Below are 19,663 nucleotides of genomic sequence, written 5' to 3' on the forward strand. Positions count from 1 at the left end.
TTGAACTTTTCACATTTAAAAAATCTGATAGATCTTTTTCTCTAAAGTGCAGTGGACACTAATGGTACTTTAAGGAAGTTTCATAAGAGCACAAACCTATGTGAAATGCAAATGGTTTCTGTCTGCTTACGTCAACTGGACTCTGCAAGTTCATAATATATCGCCTGGGACAGTCGGGCAAAATTAAACCTGGTATTTTTAGTTATTCACTTCTGTTATTCCCTAATGCAACTTTCTGTTGACTAGTTACAAATAGTTTCTACTGGTTTCAGTTGGTCACTTATAGGGTTTTGAACATCTGATAAACAGATACAGCAAAAATTCCATTTAATTCCAGGCACATCCTGACACTCTTTATTCCAGTCTAAAGGTGCCTATTAAATTGAACTGGAGTTTCAATTTCACCTATTAACTGTTGTGAGCATTATATAGAGTTTAATGGTCCACGAACACAAATACTGGAACAGGTAGAAACCAGTTATAATGTGTGATTATAATTTCCACCTGATAGAAGAAAAATGTCTGGCCTGAAAATGGTATAGCCTAGTCCATAGTCCAATACAACTCAGTTCATACATCCAGCCCACCTTTGAATGAACCGTACAGACATGTTACTAAGGTGAAAAATGAGGGCATTTGATTTAACTCCCACTGTCTGCCACCAGGGATCTTTATCCAGCTTGCCTACATAATATCTAAAGATTTGTCTTGGGCATGCTGTGGCAATGTGTTTATTAGGTTTGCCCACATAAATTCAAGAATAAACTCACTGCTTGTAAAAAAAATCACACCTCCCTCATGACCTCAGGACTAAGGGGACATATTACAACTACCACAAGCTCAAAAACAGAATCAGTTTTCTTGGCCCTGAATACTTGTTTTTGTATCCATTCACTGACTGTTGTAAGTGGCAATTAATGTTAGAAATGATATCCAAATAAATGAAAACCATGCAGTATTCACAAAATATTCTGGAATGCTGTTCCTGGCCATGTAACACTCACCATCATCTGAGTAAGTGCCTGTGTTCCTACTCCCTACTGTGTGCTAAGATGCACTATGTCTGGCCAGCTGTGGGGGCAGCAAGCTGCTCCCTGGGTACCCCAGACACATGAGCTACCTAGGTGCTGTCCCACAACATGGATCACATTCAGGAATCTGCAAAATGCCTCTCTGGTCCAGCCTTCAAAAGGGTCTTGGGACTGCAGGCCCAAGGTGGCATACCAAAATCCCACTGCATGGTCCTGCTATCTTCTCATGGAAGATTTGCCGCCAGCAATCCACACATCTCTGAAAGAGCCTATCAACAGCAGGAGGAATTCCGGAAGTCCTCCCTTCCTGGGGAAGTACTTCCTTGTTTATGAAGATGTCTAGACTGCTCAAAGTCATGAACCACTAGACTCAAATATTGCAGTCATAATCCTAGAGCCAACTCAACTTCCCTTCCAACAAAAGCTCTTTAGGTATACCGGTCTAATGAAGAACGGAATACAAACCACTCCCAATAAGTCAAAGGCAAGACCGGTGCTGTGGCTGGGCCAAATAGGTAGCCACCACATCAGCCACCAGCAAGAGTTCACAAAATGTACCCTACAAAAGTCAAATGTGGTCCAACTCCCAGGGAAGGGGTGACAGGAAAATGTAGCCTTGCTGAGGGTGGCAGATTGCCTTGTGCTGCAATTATGCTTCACTCTCCCTTCTTAAATTCCAAGGGCCACATTATCAAGCTTTTTTCCAGTCCCAAAATGGCCGATTCAGAAAATCAGTCCATTTGTGACTGCAAAAAAAAACATTTTAGTATGTATCAAACCCAAACTGCGATTCAGTAGCACATTACCGAATTGCAATTTTGGTTTGCAACCAAATACAGATGTGTAAATTCCAAATCTGAATTTGTATCTATTACTCTTTTGCGACCAAGTTCTGGTCGCAAAACATCAATAATTTACTGACTATCAAAGTGCAGTGATAATGCATTCGCAAATGGAAAGGGGTCCCCTTTCCATTTGTGAATGTAATGAAAAAAGTTTGTTTCAGAGAAGGCAGTTGTTAGTGGGACCACTGCGTCTTCTTAAACAGACAAAACAAAAGAAGAGCAAGCATTGGCAAAGCCAACAGGTTTCACCTTTGTTTTTTCTTTTACATTCAATCTTACTAACTGGATTATAAATATTTAAAAAAAGGTTATAATAATGTTTGTTTTAAATTTGATAAACCGTTAATAGTTGTTTATGTTGTGATGTATGTTGAAGTAATATCCGAGGGTTCCAAACTCGTAATTTGTACCCTATTTAATATAGCACTGTATTAGGGTATAGTGATGTGTACTTGGTCAAGTGCCACTGCACCTGCTGCACCATTCAAATCACGCCCCTTTAACTGCAAGGTAAATACAATTGTGACTGCCTGTTTAGTAGTAACATATGGCAATATTTGGTGTTTAGAGGAGCTATGACAACCTTTGGCCCCAGTGCCACTGCACCTGCTGCACCATTCAAATCATGACCTTAATACCTGCAAGATAACTGCACTTGTGACTGCCTGATTAGAAGTAAAATGTAGAAATATTTTGTGTTTAGAGGGGTTCCTACAGCTTTTGACCCCGGTGTCACTGCACCTGTCTGCACCACTATAATCATGACATTGGTGACTGCTAGGTAACTGAACTTGTGACTGCCTGTTTAGTAGTAAAAGTTAGCAATAATCTATGTTTAGAGGGGTGCCAACATCCAGTGGCTCTGGTGTCACTGCACCTGCTGCACCTTTCAAATCATGACCCTACGGCCTGCAAGGTAACTGCACCTGTGACTGCCTGTTTAGTAGTAAAGTGCAAACTACAGAGTAAGATTTTGAACCTTTTTTGTGTTCTGTTTTTTTTGTTAGGACCACAGAAAGCCAGATGTTGGCTGAAAATGGAGGGCACTTGCCATTCCAGAGAGAAAATGATAGATGTCTTATTTTGAGTGCTCTTTAAATTTACAGTGACCTGATGACTCCATGCAATTCAAAGCTCTGATCGAGGGATTTTATTTACAACCTGAATCCATTATGGGAGTTTCAGCCCTGGCTCACTTTATTTGAACCAAATGGATGAAAGTACCAGACTACATTGGGGTTGTAAAAGTAAAACTTGGGACAGGAGCTTTGTGTCCCAGGTGACTTGGAGTCATTGTGCGAGCCACTCAACAAGGGCCAGATTACATGAAATGCGGAATTCCACAAGGAGATTCTGGGGCACAGGAATTACTGATACCAGACAGATTATCCACATGGAATTCCAAGCAGTTACAAGTTAGACCCCAAGGAATGGGGAATAACTGAGCTGCCTCATTTTTCCCAGCCACTAAAATCGACTCCGGTGTTTCCACAGCCTGGAAATTCAGGTGTGGGAACACAGGCCAACTGATAATTGTATGAAGGAGAATTCCCCTTGGAAAATCGGCTCCAAATACAACTTCTAATTGGAACTCAAATGTATAAAGTGCTTTTAAGGGGCGGTCACCTGTCTAACAGTGGTTTATTCTGAATATCATGGGTCATTAAGGTAAAATCTCAACAAAGAATTTCATTATCCAATATTGGCAGGAAAAATAGTTGGCCTGGGGAACTCCATAAAAGTCTTTCTTCTTCACTGGAGACCTCTCGCCACGTTGCAGAAACTGATGTATATTTTGTATCATCCTTAAGTCTTCCCCTGACCTACTTCGGTAGAGTTCTGTTTGGGGTTTCAAAAGTAGCATCTATATGGAGGTCTCAGTAGCTGAAATGCATTTTAAAATTCTCCACTGTTTTCGGTGAATCTGCAATCAATATGGGTGAGGGTTTGTAAAATTGGGGGAGAAAAAGCCAATATCTTGACACCTAGTACAAATATTCAATCTGTCCAATACTGAAAAAAATCAATGAATTCCCTCAAAGCTTAAGTGAAATGCTTCCATCTTTTGAAGACATGTTTATATGTAAACCAGTTTCCATTAAAAGATGATTTGTCATGTGTTATGTTACGTCTATTATTAGAGCGCCCCAACAACCCAGTAGGGTATTTAGGCACTTAGCAGGTGGGTAGGTGGCTGTATCCCTGGGGCTTATTCAAACAGGTCTTCAACTTCTTGCAGAACCCGAGAAGCGAGTGGCTCTGGTGTGATGTGGGAAGTAGTTCCACATTTTGGGGGAGGTGTATGAGAAAGTGCAGCCTCCAGTTCTGATTTTGTTTATGCGGGGTAACAACTGCTGTACAAAATAACTTATGTTCATATCCGCTGGCACATACATTGTTTGGATGAAATCTTTCTCCATGTGTGATACTACTACAACTGATAGGGACTTATCGAGAACTGTGACCCGATTTAAGATTGAAACCGTCCATTGACTTGCAATCGGTTTCACAACAATGTTTACTTGGATAATAACTCTTGTAAAAGGAAACAATCTTCTTAATCTTCTTGAAGCTTGGCAAGGAGGCCTGTTGGACAAAACCCAGATTTTCCTATTCTGCAGAGGCCAAGTCTAGCTGACCACAAGTTTGGACTCATGACTTTGAAAAATACAATCCTCGCTGCATGACTTGTGGCACACCTAGTACCTGGAGCTCAGCCTTTTATTAAGCAACATTCCAAGAAGATTAGTGACTTTGTACTAAAGTTACAGAATATATTACAATTTATAAATAGGTTTATAATGCGATTTGTTTGAGAAACAGAACCAAAGAGAAGTGTGATCGATTCACTCTCTACTCCTGCTTTAGACTGTCTGCCTATCCCTTGACTCTTTATTTGCACTGAAAAGTTCCTAGAATCACTCAAAGGTTTAAAAAAAAAAAAAGAGTTTGTAACACAATATGAATATAAAATCTGTTCTCTGACTTCAAACAGTGACCTGCAGCTGAAGATGGCATGACCTGTAGGTCTGTGCCATTCTCTCACCCTTCAATATAAACATGTACAACTTTGAAATACTGACTGTATTTGCTAATTAGCATCCTTTCTTTAAGGATTAGCTTATACAAGCATAGAGTGTGCATGCAGTAACTTTATTGGAACACATCACTGTGTTTTCTTCTGTATCCCAATGTCTCTATTCGGATCCCCCACTGAGCTGTCTGCTACACAAAAAGTTCACCTCCTCTTTTTGCCTCTGCTGAGGTCTAAGGCCTTCAAGTCTACCTTATTCTTTGCACAATTCTTTTAAATGGCCCAACCCTTTACTCTTGTATATACTACACTGGTAACTTGAGTGTGTTCCAGTGCTATTCAGATGATATGCACGAGTGTCTCACGAAAACAATAGTTTATTAGATTTGACTTGAATGCCTGAAAACCTTGAGAGACTTTTTTTCAGATACCAAATTAATTATACATATCCATTTTAAATTTGCTCAGAGAAATACTGTTTGAGTAATCTTCTGTTTAGTTTTCGGAGATCAGCGTATTAACAGTATTGGACATTCTCCATTGCATTTAGAAACACATGATATAGATTGCTGAAGCAAAGGCGTATATTCAATATGCAGTACATTCTATGTAAGAATTGTGGTTAATAACTAGTCTATGGACCCCTGTTTGCTTGACCTCACCAGGATTGAGTGATGAGTGTGTCCAAGCTCTGACAAATGAACAGAGAACTCATTTCAAGAAATTCCAACTCATTCTGATGACCTTGGACGCCCCAATGGCTCTTGTAGAGCACCTTCTCTTACCTGATTTGTCTTGTCTGCACCTTCATTCTTCATCCTGAGCTCAAAAAAGGGTGTCTGTAGCTGTGAAAGCCCACGCACACAGGGCACCAATCTTCCTTGCTGGACTAAATTTTGCTCCAGATCAGAGTCTAAATCTGAAGGTTAAAGTCCGTCACTGGCCGCAGGCTCCTGCCCAGAAGTCCACATCACCAGCAGATGAACCTCATTATGCCCCACATCCTGCTAAAGGCCCATATTTGAACCGAGTAAACAGGAATTAATTATCAAGCTAAACAAATTAGAAACATCTACTAACAAAGACTTCCGTGTTACTGGATGGTCCCGATGTCATAACTTGATATGTTACTTTTCACCAGTTGCACTTATCATTTGTTTGAATGTTTTTGTTTGTCAATACATATTACATTTTGATATACTTGTCTTGTACTGTGCCTTTTCATAGTCTGGCTCACCAGCTCAGCTGTCGCCAGACGGTTATGTGAACATCACTAGAGAGGGGCATTGGCTCGCCCACATGTTGGGAGCCAGGAGCACACGTTTTGATTGAGCAGAAGTTGTGTGCGTCCACAAAAAAAGTGCTTGCCCTCCACCAGCTTTGATAGGGTTGTTTATTTATGCAGCTGCATGTGTTTGAACTTTCATGGGCAAACATTACACTGTAATGCCAATAAAGTGTCAGATAACTAGATAATTGATGGTGTTTTTCTCTCACAGCAGCACAGATGGAAGGAGGAAAGTCTTTCACCTACATGGATGTTTAGGTCTGACTTAAAATCCAACTGTCACTTTCAACCTGCACCAATACTATTCTATAGTTTGTTGCTTTCACACAAATACATATCCATGCCCGTGCTAGTTACTTGTAATGCTTCTCATTACCATACATTTATTTAAAGCCAGACCTATTGGCATTGACAACTGCTTACTCTTTCATAATGTGGCTTATTACAATTGTTGATTCCTTCTACTCTCTTCCCCAAAACCCTCCAGCACCACACCCCAAAGTTAGTTTTGAACACATCCCACACTACCTGAGAATGAGTCAAGAATCATTCAAGGAGTCTCTGCCCTTGGGCAAGATTTCTATGGAGCTTTGCAGAGAACATAGAAAAATATTTGGGCAAGCTGTACTGGGTTTGTCTGGAGTGTTTCTTACAACCACACTTTGATAAAACTTGTGGATCTTACATTTCACTTGCAACTACACTAATTGTGGCACCTAGGCTGTATACCTAGAAATCCCAGAAGATGGGGCCTGTGCTTTCCTATTTGCCTCGCCTCCTGCCCCTACAATTCTCAATATCTTCACATACATGTATCTGTTTGGCTAGTATCAGTTCAATTGTGTTTACATCTAACATATGACCTCTACAACACTTAATAAGCATAGTAACAGAACCTATTCACTATCTGAAGGTAGCTTTGATAGGCTATAACATATAATATTTTGTATATTATTGTCCATACGTACATAAATATGTACATTATTAAAAGAATTGTGTAACCAAAACCAGCCATGCAACTGAGTACTCAGTTTAGCCTTGTCTCTCTTCAGCCAGAAGTTTAAAGAAAAAACAGTTCTATTGTAAAATAAAGCTTAAAAGTGATACACGTTGTTGTGCATAATACAAACACTCACGTTTAATTGAAATAACTTCAGTCGAAGTATCACTAAGGTTTGGACTCAAATATAAAGAACTGATCAAATCTGAAAGCTAGCCAGCAACACAGACCTAAATACTCATACCAGATTCACAAACTAGACTTTGTAGTTTGTTTTGTAGTACTACAAAATCTACTGAAAAATGCAATTCACAAACTACGTGTGGAGTTTTACAACTCCACGCTCCCTATACTTATGTGTGCAGAGTTCTCCACCCTGACTGCAGAGTCACTGGGTGCGCAGAACTCCACACACAAAGTGCAGAGCCATAAAACTCTGCATGTAGTTTTTGAATTCCAAGAGAGTAGCAAACTTACTATCAGTTTACATTTACCTTTGTGAATCAGGTCCTCAGTGCTTTTATGATAATCTCATACGTGGCACCTTGAACTCCATCATCTGCGTCCCCGCTGATGTAATCAAGAGGAACATCGCTAATCACAACACCTTAAAGTACCACAATGATATCACTGCCAACCTCAGAAATCACACAAATACCAGACTATCTTAAAAGGGTGACTGCCAGTACTCATATATATCTTTGGACACGGCACCCAGGTTGCTCATGCCAGTTGTAGAAACCTTCAGATACTTTTGGGGTGTTTGGCAAGAGTACTTTGTAGAATGGAACTTGTAGGCCAGTAAATGTAATCGAAAATGTGAAAACAGAATGGAAAGTGATGTTGAGTAAAAAACAGGCCTAGATGGCGGAATTACACCCGTATGTTATATGGGAAGGAGGAGGATGGAGTTAGCGTCACACACACTGTTTATGCCCATCACTGTATGGTAGTTTGGATGCTTGCATCAGGTACCATAACATATCCGTGATGTCCTTCATACTGAGAGGTGACACCGAGAGGGCCAGGCCAGATGCTGAACTTCTTTAAAATGGGTCCAGGTCTCCTGGAAACCACATAGGCTGTTGACAGTAACAAACAGCATGTCAATGTCACTCTCTCTACAAATCACTGACAGCCAACCTTTTACCTTTGTCTCGTTTGTGAACCTGTTATATTCAGTTTATTCAGACCTCAGCTTAAATAAGCCTTTGCACAGGCATTACGCCATTAGCTTAAATCGCTCTGTTTCAGAAATGGCTACATATATTAATGCATATATGATGCATGCTCTGCATTATACACAAGAACTGGACAGTAGCCACTAAACTTGGAAACTTTTCACGAGGAATAAATCAACAAATTAACAAAAACAATAAGATTACCACTCACCACTTCCTGAGAGGCATAGTTGGGGTCTTCAGTGTCAACCGACCAGTAACAGTAATCGAAGCCAAACTCCAGGATGCCTTTCCGGGCTTCTCCAGAGTATTCAAGTCGTCCATCCAGCTGATGGGGACAGAAAGGACAAAGCTTTACAAAACTCATCACTGTGTACTGTTCGCGCTACAAAACGTACCTGTGAGATCGCTGTCGCCGCCGTTATCACTGCGCCACTCTCTGCTGCAGGCAGGCACAGGCTCCCAGCCTGCTCTGCAACCAATCCGGACGCTGCTCAGAGCAGCGTTAGGATTGGCTGGGAGCGCTCCCAGGCAAACTGGGAGCCTGTGCCTGCTCTCTCCAGCCTGGCAACGCAGCGCCGGCCAGGAGAGAGCCTACTGCGCATGTGTGTTTGGGCTGCCCCAGACAGCCGGCCGAACATACATGCGCAATGAGAGGGAGAGCTACGCACTCCCCATCACTACTAGTCACAGCCCGTGGCCTTGCCCCTTTTACTAAAAAACAATAATAAACATAGTTTATTATCGTTTTTTATTAAAAGGTTTGCTGCTGCTGGTGGGGGGCGGCGCTCCTCCCCCCTAGCGGAGGAGCCGAGCCTGGTCTGCTTTGAGAGGTTTCCAGCTCCCTATATCTAATGGCATGAGCTGCGCCAACTTGAGCAATGGCCATCTTCTGACTAAAGAATTTGATCACGAGACTCGCAGCATAGTTTGTTAAAAATAATATCAATGTTCCACAAATGAGCACAGTGATGGAAAATGTGTCAATAAGAACTTTAAGTTGGGATAAATGTGTTGGCCTTAGTCACCCTATCCTGTTCTCATCCTGCATGTCAACGTCATGCTGGACATGATAGGATTATTGAGTGTTTTCTGGGCTGGAGTCCTTTATTCACTCGCCTGCCTCTTTTTAGAAGGATTACAGAGCTACAATCTAATATTGGAACAATCAAAGGAATACATTATCATACTACCAAATCCAGTTCATTAGAACTCTGGTTCTGGGTTTCTTCAAAAAAAGGTGACGAAACGCTGCTAAGGATTTTTTGTACAGCTATCCCTCACGGTTATATAGATACCTTTGTTAATCTTTATCACATGATCTGAGCAAACTAGACCTTTATTTCACACTAACAAGTGACAATGTATGCATTTATCATATAGCTGGTATGTGGATTGATTATGAAGGGGGATGTGACTTCATATTGAAGGGAGGGTGCAATAAAGGTGTGGCATATTGTGCATAATTGATTTAATAAATATCAACTATTTTAAAAATACATTATTTGATTTCTGTAAGCTGTTAGCTATTTTGAGTAGAATCATCATTTGTAACTTTCTACTACGGGATAATATTGATGCTGAAGTTGGACAAACAATTTGAGCAAGTGCACTTATGTCCCTTCCTCATTCGGTTTTCCAGAGAAATGAGTGCTGATTAATCTGAACTCACTGCTCATTAAGAAGGCACTGTCATTTTATTTTTTGACCTCAATAATTGGCCTGATTTCAGTGCTACTGACTTTGATGCAGAATAAGAAGTGTCACTGTGCACAAAAGCATGCAAGAAAACACTCATCACGAATTTTACATTTTGAACATACAATAAAAACTGTTGATCTTAAAAAAACATGAACTCTGACCCGAACAGGGAGAAACACAGTGCCTGCATGGCTATGCCTGGCCAGGGGTTCTTTAAAATTTTCCACTTAACTAAACTTCTTAAAACAGTGGCTGTAAAGGCTTAGCTTTAATAACACTGGGCTCATGTGCCATTGTTAAAAAACACGTGGTTGTGAGTGGCATTCAGAGACTCTCTTTTCATTGGGTATTTAAGGCGCTCTCATGAATAAGTTTTCTCTACACAGAAAGGTAACATATTTTAGCATCCCTGCTGAAGCCCAGTATTCCACCGACAGACTTAAAGCAGGAAAGGCCTCCACCAGCAGACTGACAACGGAGCAGCAGGAATGCAAGGATAGGAAACTTGGAGTTCATTCTCAGTGGCTTATGTGAACACCACCCACATCATAGGAGTTGGGCGTTAGGAGTCTTAGCAGGCTCCCTGCTATGGTGAAGCAGGACCCACCCTGCACTGCATCCAAACAAACCCCCTTTCCATGCCAGGAGCAGCCCTACAGGTGGTCCCACCTCTCTCCTTCTACCTCCATACCACCAGGCATCTTAGAGGGAGTCCTTGAGGCCAGGGAGCCTCTCCTGGCCAAAACTTTAAACTTTCATTTCTTCTCTGTTTGACTTTTCCTTGTCTTTCCTGCTAAATATTCCCTGTATGAAGTGCTGAATTATATTCTACTTTGCTGTTGTTGTTGTTTGAACACAACGAGGGTCATTTAGAGTTTGGTGCAGCGAGTGAACTAAGATAAATTCTTGGTTTACAACCCCCAACAAACTTGCAGTTTCCCAATCTCTTTTGGAGGGGGAGAAGCCGTAGGGCTCCCACTTATGATGGATCAGCTGGCTCCATCAGTGGAAACCCTGGACTTGGCTTCCGTCCATCACTGGGCGACAAGGACTAGTGATGGTCCCTCTGCCTTATTTATGGCGAGGCAACTGTTACTAGATTTCCTTGTCCAGGACCACCATGCGAAAAATGGCACTCCTGGGCATTTAAATCAGATTTAAAGTAAACAAGCCAAGCGGTGTCCTGCGACCTGAATGAGACTCCAGGTACATGAGGTTTAAGTCTGGTGTGCAAGTACCTCTGGCCCATCAGAGTGATAGTTTTATAGATCAGGACCAGGGAACGAAAACTAACTTGGCTTGCCACTAGCAGCCATTTTGGTTTATGTATTGACAGGCTGGTGTACCCCGGATAACCAACACCAGCTACCAACCATGGAAAGGCATTTTGAAAATTTTGAAGACCTCAGAATATTGTGCAATGCTCCCACAGAAACAGAGCAGCAATTGTCTAGCCTGGACACTATAACTGTTCACGCCATTGTAGCTCTATTTGTGTCTTATACACAGTTTCAGAAATTGGTCATTAGATGAATGTAGCAGCCACAGGCCTCAGCCAGAGTTTTAAAATTTTCTTCCATAGTGTGATGACAATCAAAAACAACTCCCTGGGGTTTGGTCTACTTCAAGAGCCCTATTTCTGCATTCCCTTTTTGCCGAGTTTTATCGGAAATACAAAGTTTTTTTCACCAAAGTCATAAAGCCCACCATCAACATCTTCATTCAAGTTTGAATCGAATCACTCAAACTGGACAAACGGGGGGAGTTTTGCACCACTCAGGGAAAAGCTCCTTTACCTCTGGCCGAGAGTGTGAAGGTTACAAGTAAATATAAACGTTAGAGGGAATCATGGGGAGACTTCTGGCCCTTCAAATCAGAACCCTACAGCTGCCATGCTAATTTCTCACTACCTGGTATGTCTGGATAGGCAAACAAATGATGAATCAGTCAAAGCAGTAAGCAGATACCCCTGAAATAAGCCATAGTCGATGAGAAGGGTGTGGTCACATCTGATTTCAAAGTCTGCCAAGAGGCTGAGGTCCAGTGGCAGTGTAGTCACCTCATAACTCAACTCAAGGAGCCTCCTCCGACATCCAACAAGATTATCTCCATGAACCTGTGGGGCATTAGCTCGGATTACAGTTTCTCGAACAAAGCAAAAGACTCAAAGTGTGAGCTTGGTTTGTGATGTCATCACCTTCTCCAAGATATTAGCAAGTAAATGGCTTCACACAATCAGACTGCAGTGTTCTAGGTCTACTGACTCTTAGAAACAATCTGGAGTAAAAGAACTACCCGTGACTTCTTGAAGCAATGTTTGGCTTTGCCATCCATGAATGAGCAATATGCAATCTTTGCGATGATCAGGCCATTGACAAGGAAAACTGTTTTTATAGGGAACGAAGGGAAAGGATCAGTGGAGCGTTGCATGATATTCATCCCTTTAAAGATGTCTTGCTGGTGTTACTTTATCTATGGGTAATAGATGGAACAAGTCCCTATTGACACATCTATTTCATGTTCTCTTCTGATCTCTTTTACTAATGTTACTTTATCCACAAATTAATCTTCATTAAGCAGAGAAGATGATCTTGGGACCCAGTGAGACTTGTATTCACTGTTACCTCCTTTAGATCTGAAATAGTTTCTGGGTAAAGTTGCCTCTTCTACTCTCATTTTGCGCATCCTCAAAATAATTTACTGCATCCTTGTCTGCCTGTAGGCCACTTTTGCCATCTTTTGGCAGCTGAGCACAGAGGGGCTTCAAGTTTCCTAAACTCTTGGATATTCTTCTTTTGTGACAGATGGGCTTTCTCGCTATCTAAAGCGAATGGCCATAACAATGGTGGTAAACCCCATTTCCCTCCTCAGCAGATCTATAGGTGTGAGATAATGATAACTTGTGTCATGGGATAGCCCAAGTCCACCTTATAAACAAAAACATTAGGAATGATGAATACAAAAAAAGATATCTGGAAATAAGCTGAACTCATCTTATGCATTTTAAAATATACTAAATATAAAAATGTATTTTTATATAAATAAGGCAAAACCTTAAAATTGACTTAAAAACTGAGCCTACCTAGATATCAACATTACTGCTATGTTTGCGTCGGATCTTGTACATTAACACCATTATAATTAATACATCTTGAGACCTGCTCAAATCCTTTCTCGATATCTCTATTTGTGTTTCTTTATTTTTGCATTGTGTTAATCTTTCTAAGATAATCCTACATGCCATTGTTGGGATAAGCCTCGATTCTACTTCTCGCAAGGTAGGAATCACTGTGGAGCTAGGCAGATTATTGTAAAATTTGGCAACAGCAAATAATAGGGTGTTCGCTTTTGCTTGTAATCTTGCAAGATATCTGTTCCATGTTCAAAATAAATAGAAATTAACCCTCATGTTACTTTTTAGTCTCTTTCTCCCAAAATACTTAACTAGCATTCAAAAATGTAAGTCCGTATCTGAAAGTTAAGCGTTTTATCTATTTTACCAGCAAGTTATTCTCCTTATTTCACTTGTGTAGCTGTCTTCTTAATTTGTGCCGGTGCTTTCATGTGGTGGAAAATTGAATCATTTTTAGAAAAGTTACATTTTTTCTCATCATACAAAGACCAAGAGATAGAAGCCAAAAACAGAGAACCAAGAAGAAAGAGAAACATACAAAAACAGTGAAAAATGGAGAAAGTAGGTTTGGAAAAGAACTCGCAAGAGTGATATAAAGAGACAAGAAGAGAAGGGTGGTGGAAGAAAGAGGCATAAGGAGCAAACAAGACTGGGCGCTCGTGGTAATCGCAACCCCAGCGTTCCTCCGAAAAAAACACATTGGGCCCCTTCACTTATCTTTTAACAAATTAAGCACTGAGCTATCTTTGATGAGAAAGCCCAATGAAATAATAATGTGGGCTCTCTAAGGGCTAAACGCAGCCCTCCTTAAAACCTTGCAGTTGCATGAGTGTGAAGGGCGATAGATAGTGTGTTCTTTTTAAACTTTTTTCTAAAATTGCTGAGGCTGCTACAAGACGTCTCTTAGTGCACTCCCTCCTAATGATCTGTCAGAAGAAATAAAGGCTTTTTTTAGTCCTCACATGGGCAGCGCTTGCGCTGCCTCTATGAGGCATGGTGTAACTCATTTGTGGGCTTAGAACACGCCCACCTCTTGTAATTGGTTCCTTTGCATGCCCTTTGAAAATCCTTGCTTTTCTGTGGGCAGTTGCTTACATTTGTCCCTCCTTTTGGTGTGCTGCTCACACCCATGAGACTGCCCCTGTTACTTGTAGGCTTTCACTTCTGGGCCATTTGTCTTACATTCACGCACAATTTTTTTAGCCTCACGAAGCAGCAGAAGTAAGTGCTGTACAACCCTGCGTAACTCCCATTTGGAAATCTTGGGCGATTACCGCCATAGGCCATTTCATGCCTGCAGAGACTAAAATAGTACAGAGTTTACCTGAAATCCATGGGCAATATAAACCTTCTTTGCCTCGCTCAGAGTCATCAAGGCCATCTCTCACTCAAACGAAAGCGCCACAATCTTTCGCGGCAGGATACTGGGAAACAAGCTCGGAATGTAATCAATAGGGGACATTGTAATTCACCCATTCCTAGGCTCTCGAGATAATCTGTCATTAAACAGATGCGATATGACTCCCGAAACAACTATTGAAATCAGAATTACGACCCACCTCTCCTGCAGTGTGCCTTTGGAACTGTGAGGGAGGCTTTCACTGTACCTTCTGTGTGAGGGACGCTTCCACCAGTTCCTAAATAAACTACCTCTATCTTCCTTTCTATCTATGCTATGCAGCTCTCACCCATATATATTCACAGTGCCACATAATTCCACAGCACACACACTCCGTACCACACAATTCCACACTGCACAATTCAAATACAAACCACAAATTTCCACTCCACACAACATACATCCCTGCACTCCAAACCAAAAGACCTAAATAAAAGACATTGTAATTTTCATTGCCAAAGCTCTAACTCTCACAAATGCAAGACCTTTTGCATTGCAAATGCTTGTTTAATATTTTGCCAGAGTGCTGTGCTCAACTGGGCTGATAAATTCTGTTATAAGTACTGCATGTCACCAAAGTTTCCTATCTCTGTGAGAACAAAGCTGATGAAATACCGACACTCCAAGGAACTTCTTGGAAGAAAGGCTACATGAAAATCCACTAATAAGGTAGATAGGTGAAATGTTCCATCAGTGCTGCTCAGACAAGGCAGGCTTGTTCGGTGAGGTCTCTATGCAGGGTGGACTGTGCAACACATGGTAAGCTCTGCGGAGAGACTCCCGGCTGAAAAAGATCTGCTTCCCTTGGTTTCCCAGGGGCGAAGCTTGCTCGGCAAGAGTGAAAGGATGGGGAGGGGTGAGCTTCAGATTTCCCACCAATCAGGCTGACATATAATGTTAAAATACATTATACGACAAGCAGGGGGCATGGGAAGGGCTTAAGGGACAGCGAAGAGGGAGAGGAATGCGGATTGGTAGGGGTACTAAGGGAGAAAAAACACATTTTGTGAAATAACCAACATTTTTGAAGACTTTCCAAGCAGAAAGAGGGAGAGAGTGTGTGTGCATTTTTGTCTGAAAACATTCCTGGTGAACTCTGACAGACACCTCACCATACCCGAATGAAAGCTGCTGTACCCAACTATTTATCACAAAATACATTTATTAGGGGGGTGTAACACTTCAAAACACTAACTTGAAGCTACGCCCCTGGTAGTTTTGCTGAGTCCTGTCAATCAGAAGCAGTGATTAGTCCCCTTCATGTACAAACACACACACAAACACACATACTTGTCCATACGAATGTAAGCATATGTGTACATGCACCCACACACGAGTGCAGGTACATGGCACACACCGTTTGTGTGAAGCATATTTAACAACACTTTACAACATTTCCGGTCAGATATCATGATTATAAAATCCCTGGGCCTATGATAACTTTATTGTGGTTCTACATAAGAACACTGGGGACAAACATTTTGATACAAAACTACTGTGGCCCAAAATATCTTGAATGTAAATATATATATATATATTAGTTTAGTTAGTTTGTTTGTTTAAATCATCATTTCGGACACGACGGTGACCATAAAAGTGCATCAAGAAAAAATAACATATATAAGAATAAAAATAAATATTCTCAAAAACAACCCAATAAAATCATTTGTTACATTTTAATATAACATAAAAGATAAAATACAACTGAGAACAAGATTAAAACAGCATATAAAAATAAGCACCAATAAAAACCATCAACTTTCTTCTCTTGATAGCAGCTTTTAAGAAGGAACATACAGTCACACAAATCGTGGGAGACTCTAGAGACTGAAGGAGCTCTAAGGCAGACAGAGAAGAGGGGATCCCTTGATTCCTAATGGTCGGGATTAGATAAAGACTAGAGCGGTCCCGATACAATTTACACAAAAAAAAAAAAAAAAAATGCAACAAAGCTTGCAGCGAGACCTCATCACACAGGTATATCATGATACAAGATGAGTCGAACTGTCCCAACGGGAAGTTTAGGTGCCATCTTAAAAAGCCCAATCGAAAGCTTGTTAAAATCATTCTTTCTCAGGAGGAATCAAACCACCCCAGATAAGCAGTAGAACCAATTAGTGTCACTTAGAGCAATATAAGCCCCATCTGTAGATTTAGAGAGATCCTCCACAGCCCTTAGGTTCTGCCATTGCGTCTTAAACAAGAGTTTGACCTGGGCCATCCCCTGCTTAGTCAAGGTTTCTGGTTTTTAAAGGACTGCGGGAACCCCAAGTCACCAAGCAGCAACTTTACATGATTACACCAAGGAATTTTAAGCCCTCTATCACAGGCTAAGCAGTCTAGAATAATGTCCCTATTAAACACAGCGTAAGAGCTATTCCACATCAAGCACCACAGCATCACAGGAGCGAGGCAAAGAGTCCACCAAATACTCAATTCCTTGTTCCCGGTGCGTGATGTAGGTGGGGCATGGGGGACGAACATACGGGAGTCTCCTCTGGGCTCTTCTTTGCACTCCTTGTAAAGCCTCAGAATTACTATAAACCCACAGACCTGCCCCATACATCAACACTGCAAGGAATTTCCTCCTATAAACCTTCAAAAGAGGGGCCACTGTTTTTTTTCCCTATGTGTCTCGCTAAGCAGAAGACATAATCAATAAAATCTGAAAACATACGCCTAACCACTGATACACAGGGCCCCCAACTCCCCTTGGAATCAAAAACCACCGTAGATAAGGACATTTCTAGGTAAAAGCCACTCGCTGACCTTGTAAACTGGTGCCACTCATTTTTGACTGCTTCAAATTACATGACATGGTAAAGTTTTAGCACGATTTGTGGACAAGCCTAAAGACCCCACAAACACATCTCATCAAATAGGAGCTTCAAACCATAAGGGGTCCTAGCAATCAAAACTTCATCGTCCGTGTGAAACATCACTGGGATGTGTTTACCAGCTATCGTGGGAGCATCAGAAGCTGTTGCAGACAAAAGAGAGCCAGGGCCATTAATATATAATAAAAATGACAGCTGGGCTAAAACACACCCCTGTCTGACACCATGCACAATACTGAAACTCTCAGTCCTTTCCCCTGGGGGGCCGTACCATACAGAGGCTGAGAGAGCATGGCGGAAGGCTCTCAAAAATTGGACTAAATCATAATCAGTCCCCGAGGTAATCAGAATCTCTCAAAGCTTAGACCTTGGAACACTGTAGAAAGCGCAGACAGGTCCATGAAAGACAGGCACACGGAGCCCTGCCTGGCTACAGTATATCTACCAATCAAAAGGTGTAGATTTAAACATTGCGCCACCATACCTACCCCTCCCGGAACCCGTACTGCGCCTCCGACAGGATACCAGCTGCCCCCACTCGTTCCTGGAGATGGGCCAAAACGATCCTGCCCACCAGTTTAACAGCAGAATCCTGAAGCGAGATAGGGCGATATCAAGAAGGAAACTGTGGATCGCCCATTTTAAACACCGGGATGATAATAGCAGAATGCCAAGATTGCGGAAAACAAGTCTTACAAAAGGCATTGAAGCAGATGCAGAGCAATGGGGCCCAAAGGTCAGGAGCAGATTTGTAAAGATCCATTAGTACCCCTTCCGGACCCTTTCCAGAGGGGCTCTTGACTATCACCTCCCTAACTTCCTCAACAGAAAATTCTATTGATAAACCTCCTCCTCAGGGACCACACTAAAGTTGGAGGGGCAGTAGACCCCTTTAAAATGCCCTACCCAGGCTTCCTGGCCTATAGTGGTGATAACAGAATTCGGTTTCAGTGAAACAGACTAGGGGCCAGATGTTGCAAAGGGTTTTTCCCATTCTGTGTCAATGGGAAAATGTGTTCGTACATATGGCCCTAGATGTCTCCTATGGCCTGCCAAAAAGCTCTAGTATTGTTTAACAGGCAAGCCAGCGCACTATCACCCCAGGACCCATCCTGGAACTCTCTCCGCCTGGCCTTGATCGCATTTTTAAATGCAAGCCTACACTGGTGCACCCTTAATACATCCCTGGGAACTGACCTGAGGACAAAATGCAAATTAGTAGACACCTCCGTACACGACTGATTAAACCATTTGTAGCCCTGCGATGACGGCTTGCTAGTTTCTGTCAGAAGCCCAGGCACTGCTAAGCCTAACTCCCTGAAAGGAGAGGACACTACGTAAGGGGAATCACTATCCGGAAGACATGCAAGTACAAGAGGGAGATGGCCAGAGCAAAGCTTCTGTAACATGGATGCCATATCCACATTTCTCCATGTAAAGCGGAGTCCTTGGGTCTTAGTTTCAAGGGACTGCACTGACATTATCGAAGGACCACCCATCCTTCTTAAAATACAAAGCTCCACATATAGGGGATTATAATCGCTATGAGCACCCATCTCAATTTTAGCATCTTTAACCCAGGCACAAAGTTCCAAATTCATAAAAACATAATCGATTACTGAAACACATTCACCCCTTTCGTAAGTAACTTTTGAATGATACTGGGGATCCGGGATTTCAGGCAGATTCACTCAGTGGTGTAGCCTGGCAAACTGGTGAAGAGCCTGGCCCCCTTGCTCCTGTGGAGGCGTATCACAGCCAATGCAATCAAACGCACTCTGTTCACTCGCCGTCAGCATTGACCCCAATTTAACACTGAAATCCCCACCTAAAATAATGTTAAAATCTTGAGGGGGCTGGCGATTCTTCCAGGCCTAAGATGAAATCAGACAGCATTTTAAGGTTATCAAAAAATAGCCAATGCAAAAATGGATAATGACAATGCTCATACCAAGAGGCCAAATTGCTAGGAATGCTTGAATGAGAGGCTATCCCAGGGAATTTGAGAAACTTTACAGTCTACGGTAACTTTGAACCAGGAAGTAAGGCCGGCCCTAGCCATGCCGGAGACAGAGCAAACAGCTGGAACAGAGTTATATTAGTACCCGTCCAAGACAATGTACTCCGTAGCCCGTGTCTCCTGAAACAAAACTATATCATAATTACGTATACAAAGGACCCAATCATCAAATGCGAATTTACCAGCCACATTCC

At 41.9% G+C, this 19,663-nt stretch overlaps 1 protein-coding gene across 2 annotated transcripts in view; it reads right to left on the reverse strand.

Moving 5' to 3' along the window:
* STARD9 (StAR related lipid transfer domain containing 9) overlaps window positions 1-19,663 on the reverse strand; it is a 327,608-nt gene that overhangs the window by 259,381 nt on the left and 48,564 nt on the right. For both annotated transcript variants that reach the window (XM_069208915.1, XM_069208916.1), the window contains exon 3: window positions 8,591-8,707. In XM_069208915.1, the coding sequence (XP_069065016.1) occupies window positions 8,591-8,707 (117 nt within the window). The remainder of the gene's footprint in view (window positions 1-8,590; window positions 8,708-19,663) is intronic.

This window comes from Pleurodeles waltl, chromosome 9 (genome assembly GCF_031143425.1).
Source record: "Pleurodeles waltl isolate 20211129_DDA chromosome 9, aPleWal1.hap1.20221129, whole genome shotgun sequence".
NCBI lineage: Eukaryota > Metazoa > Chordata > Amphibia > Caudata > Salamandridae > Pleurodeles > Pleurodeles waltl.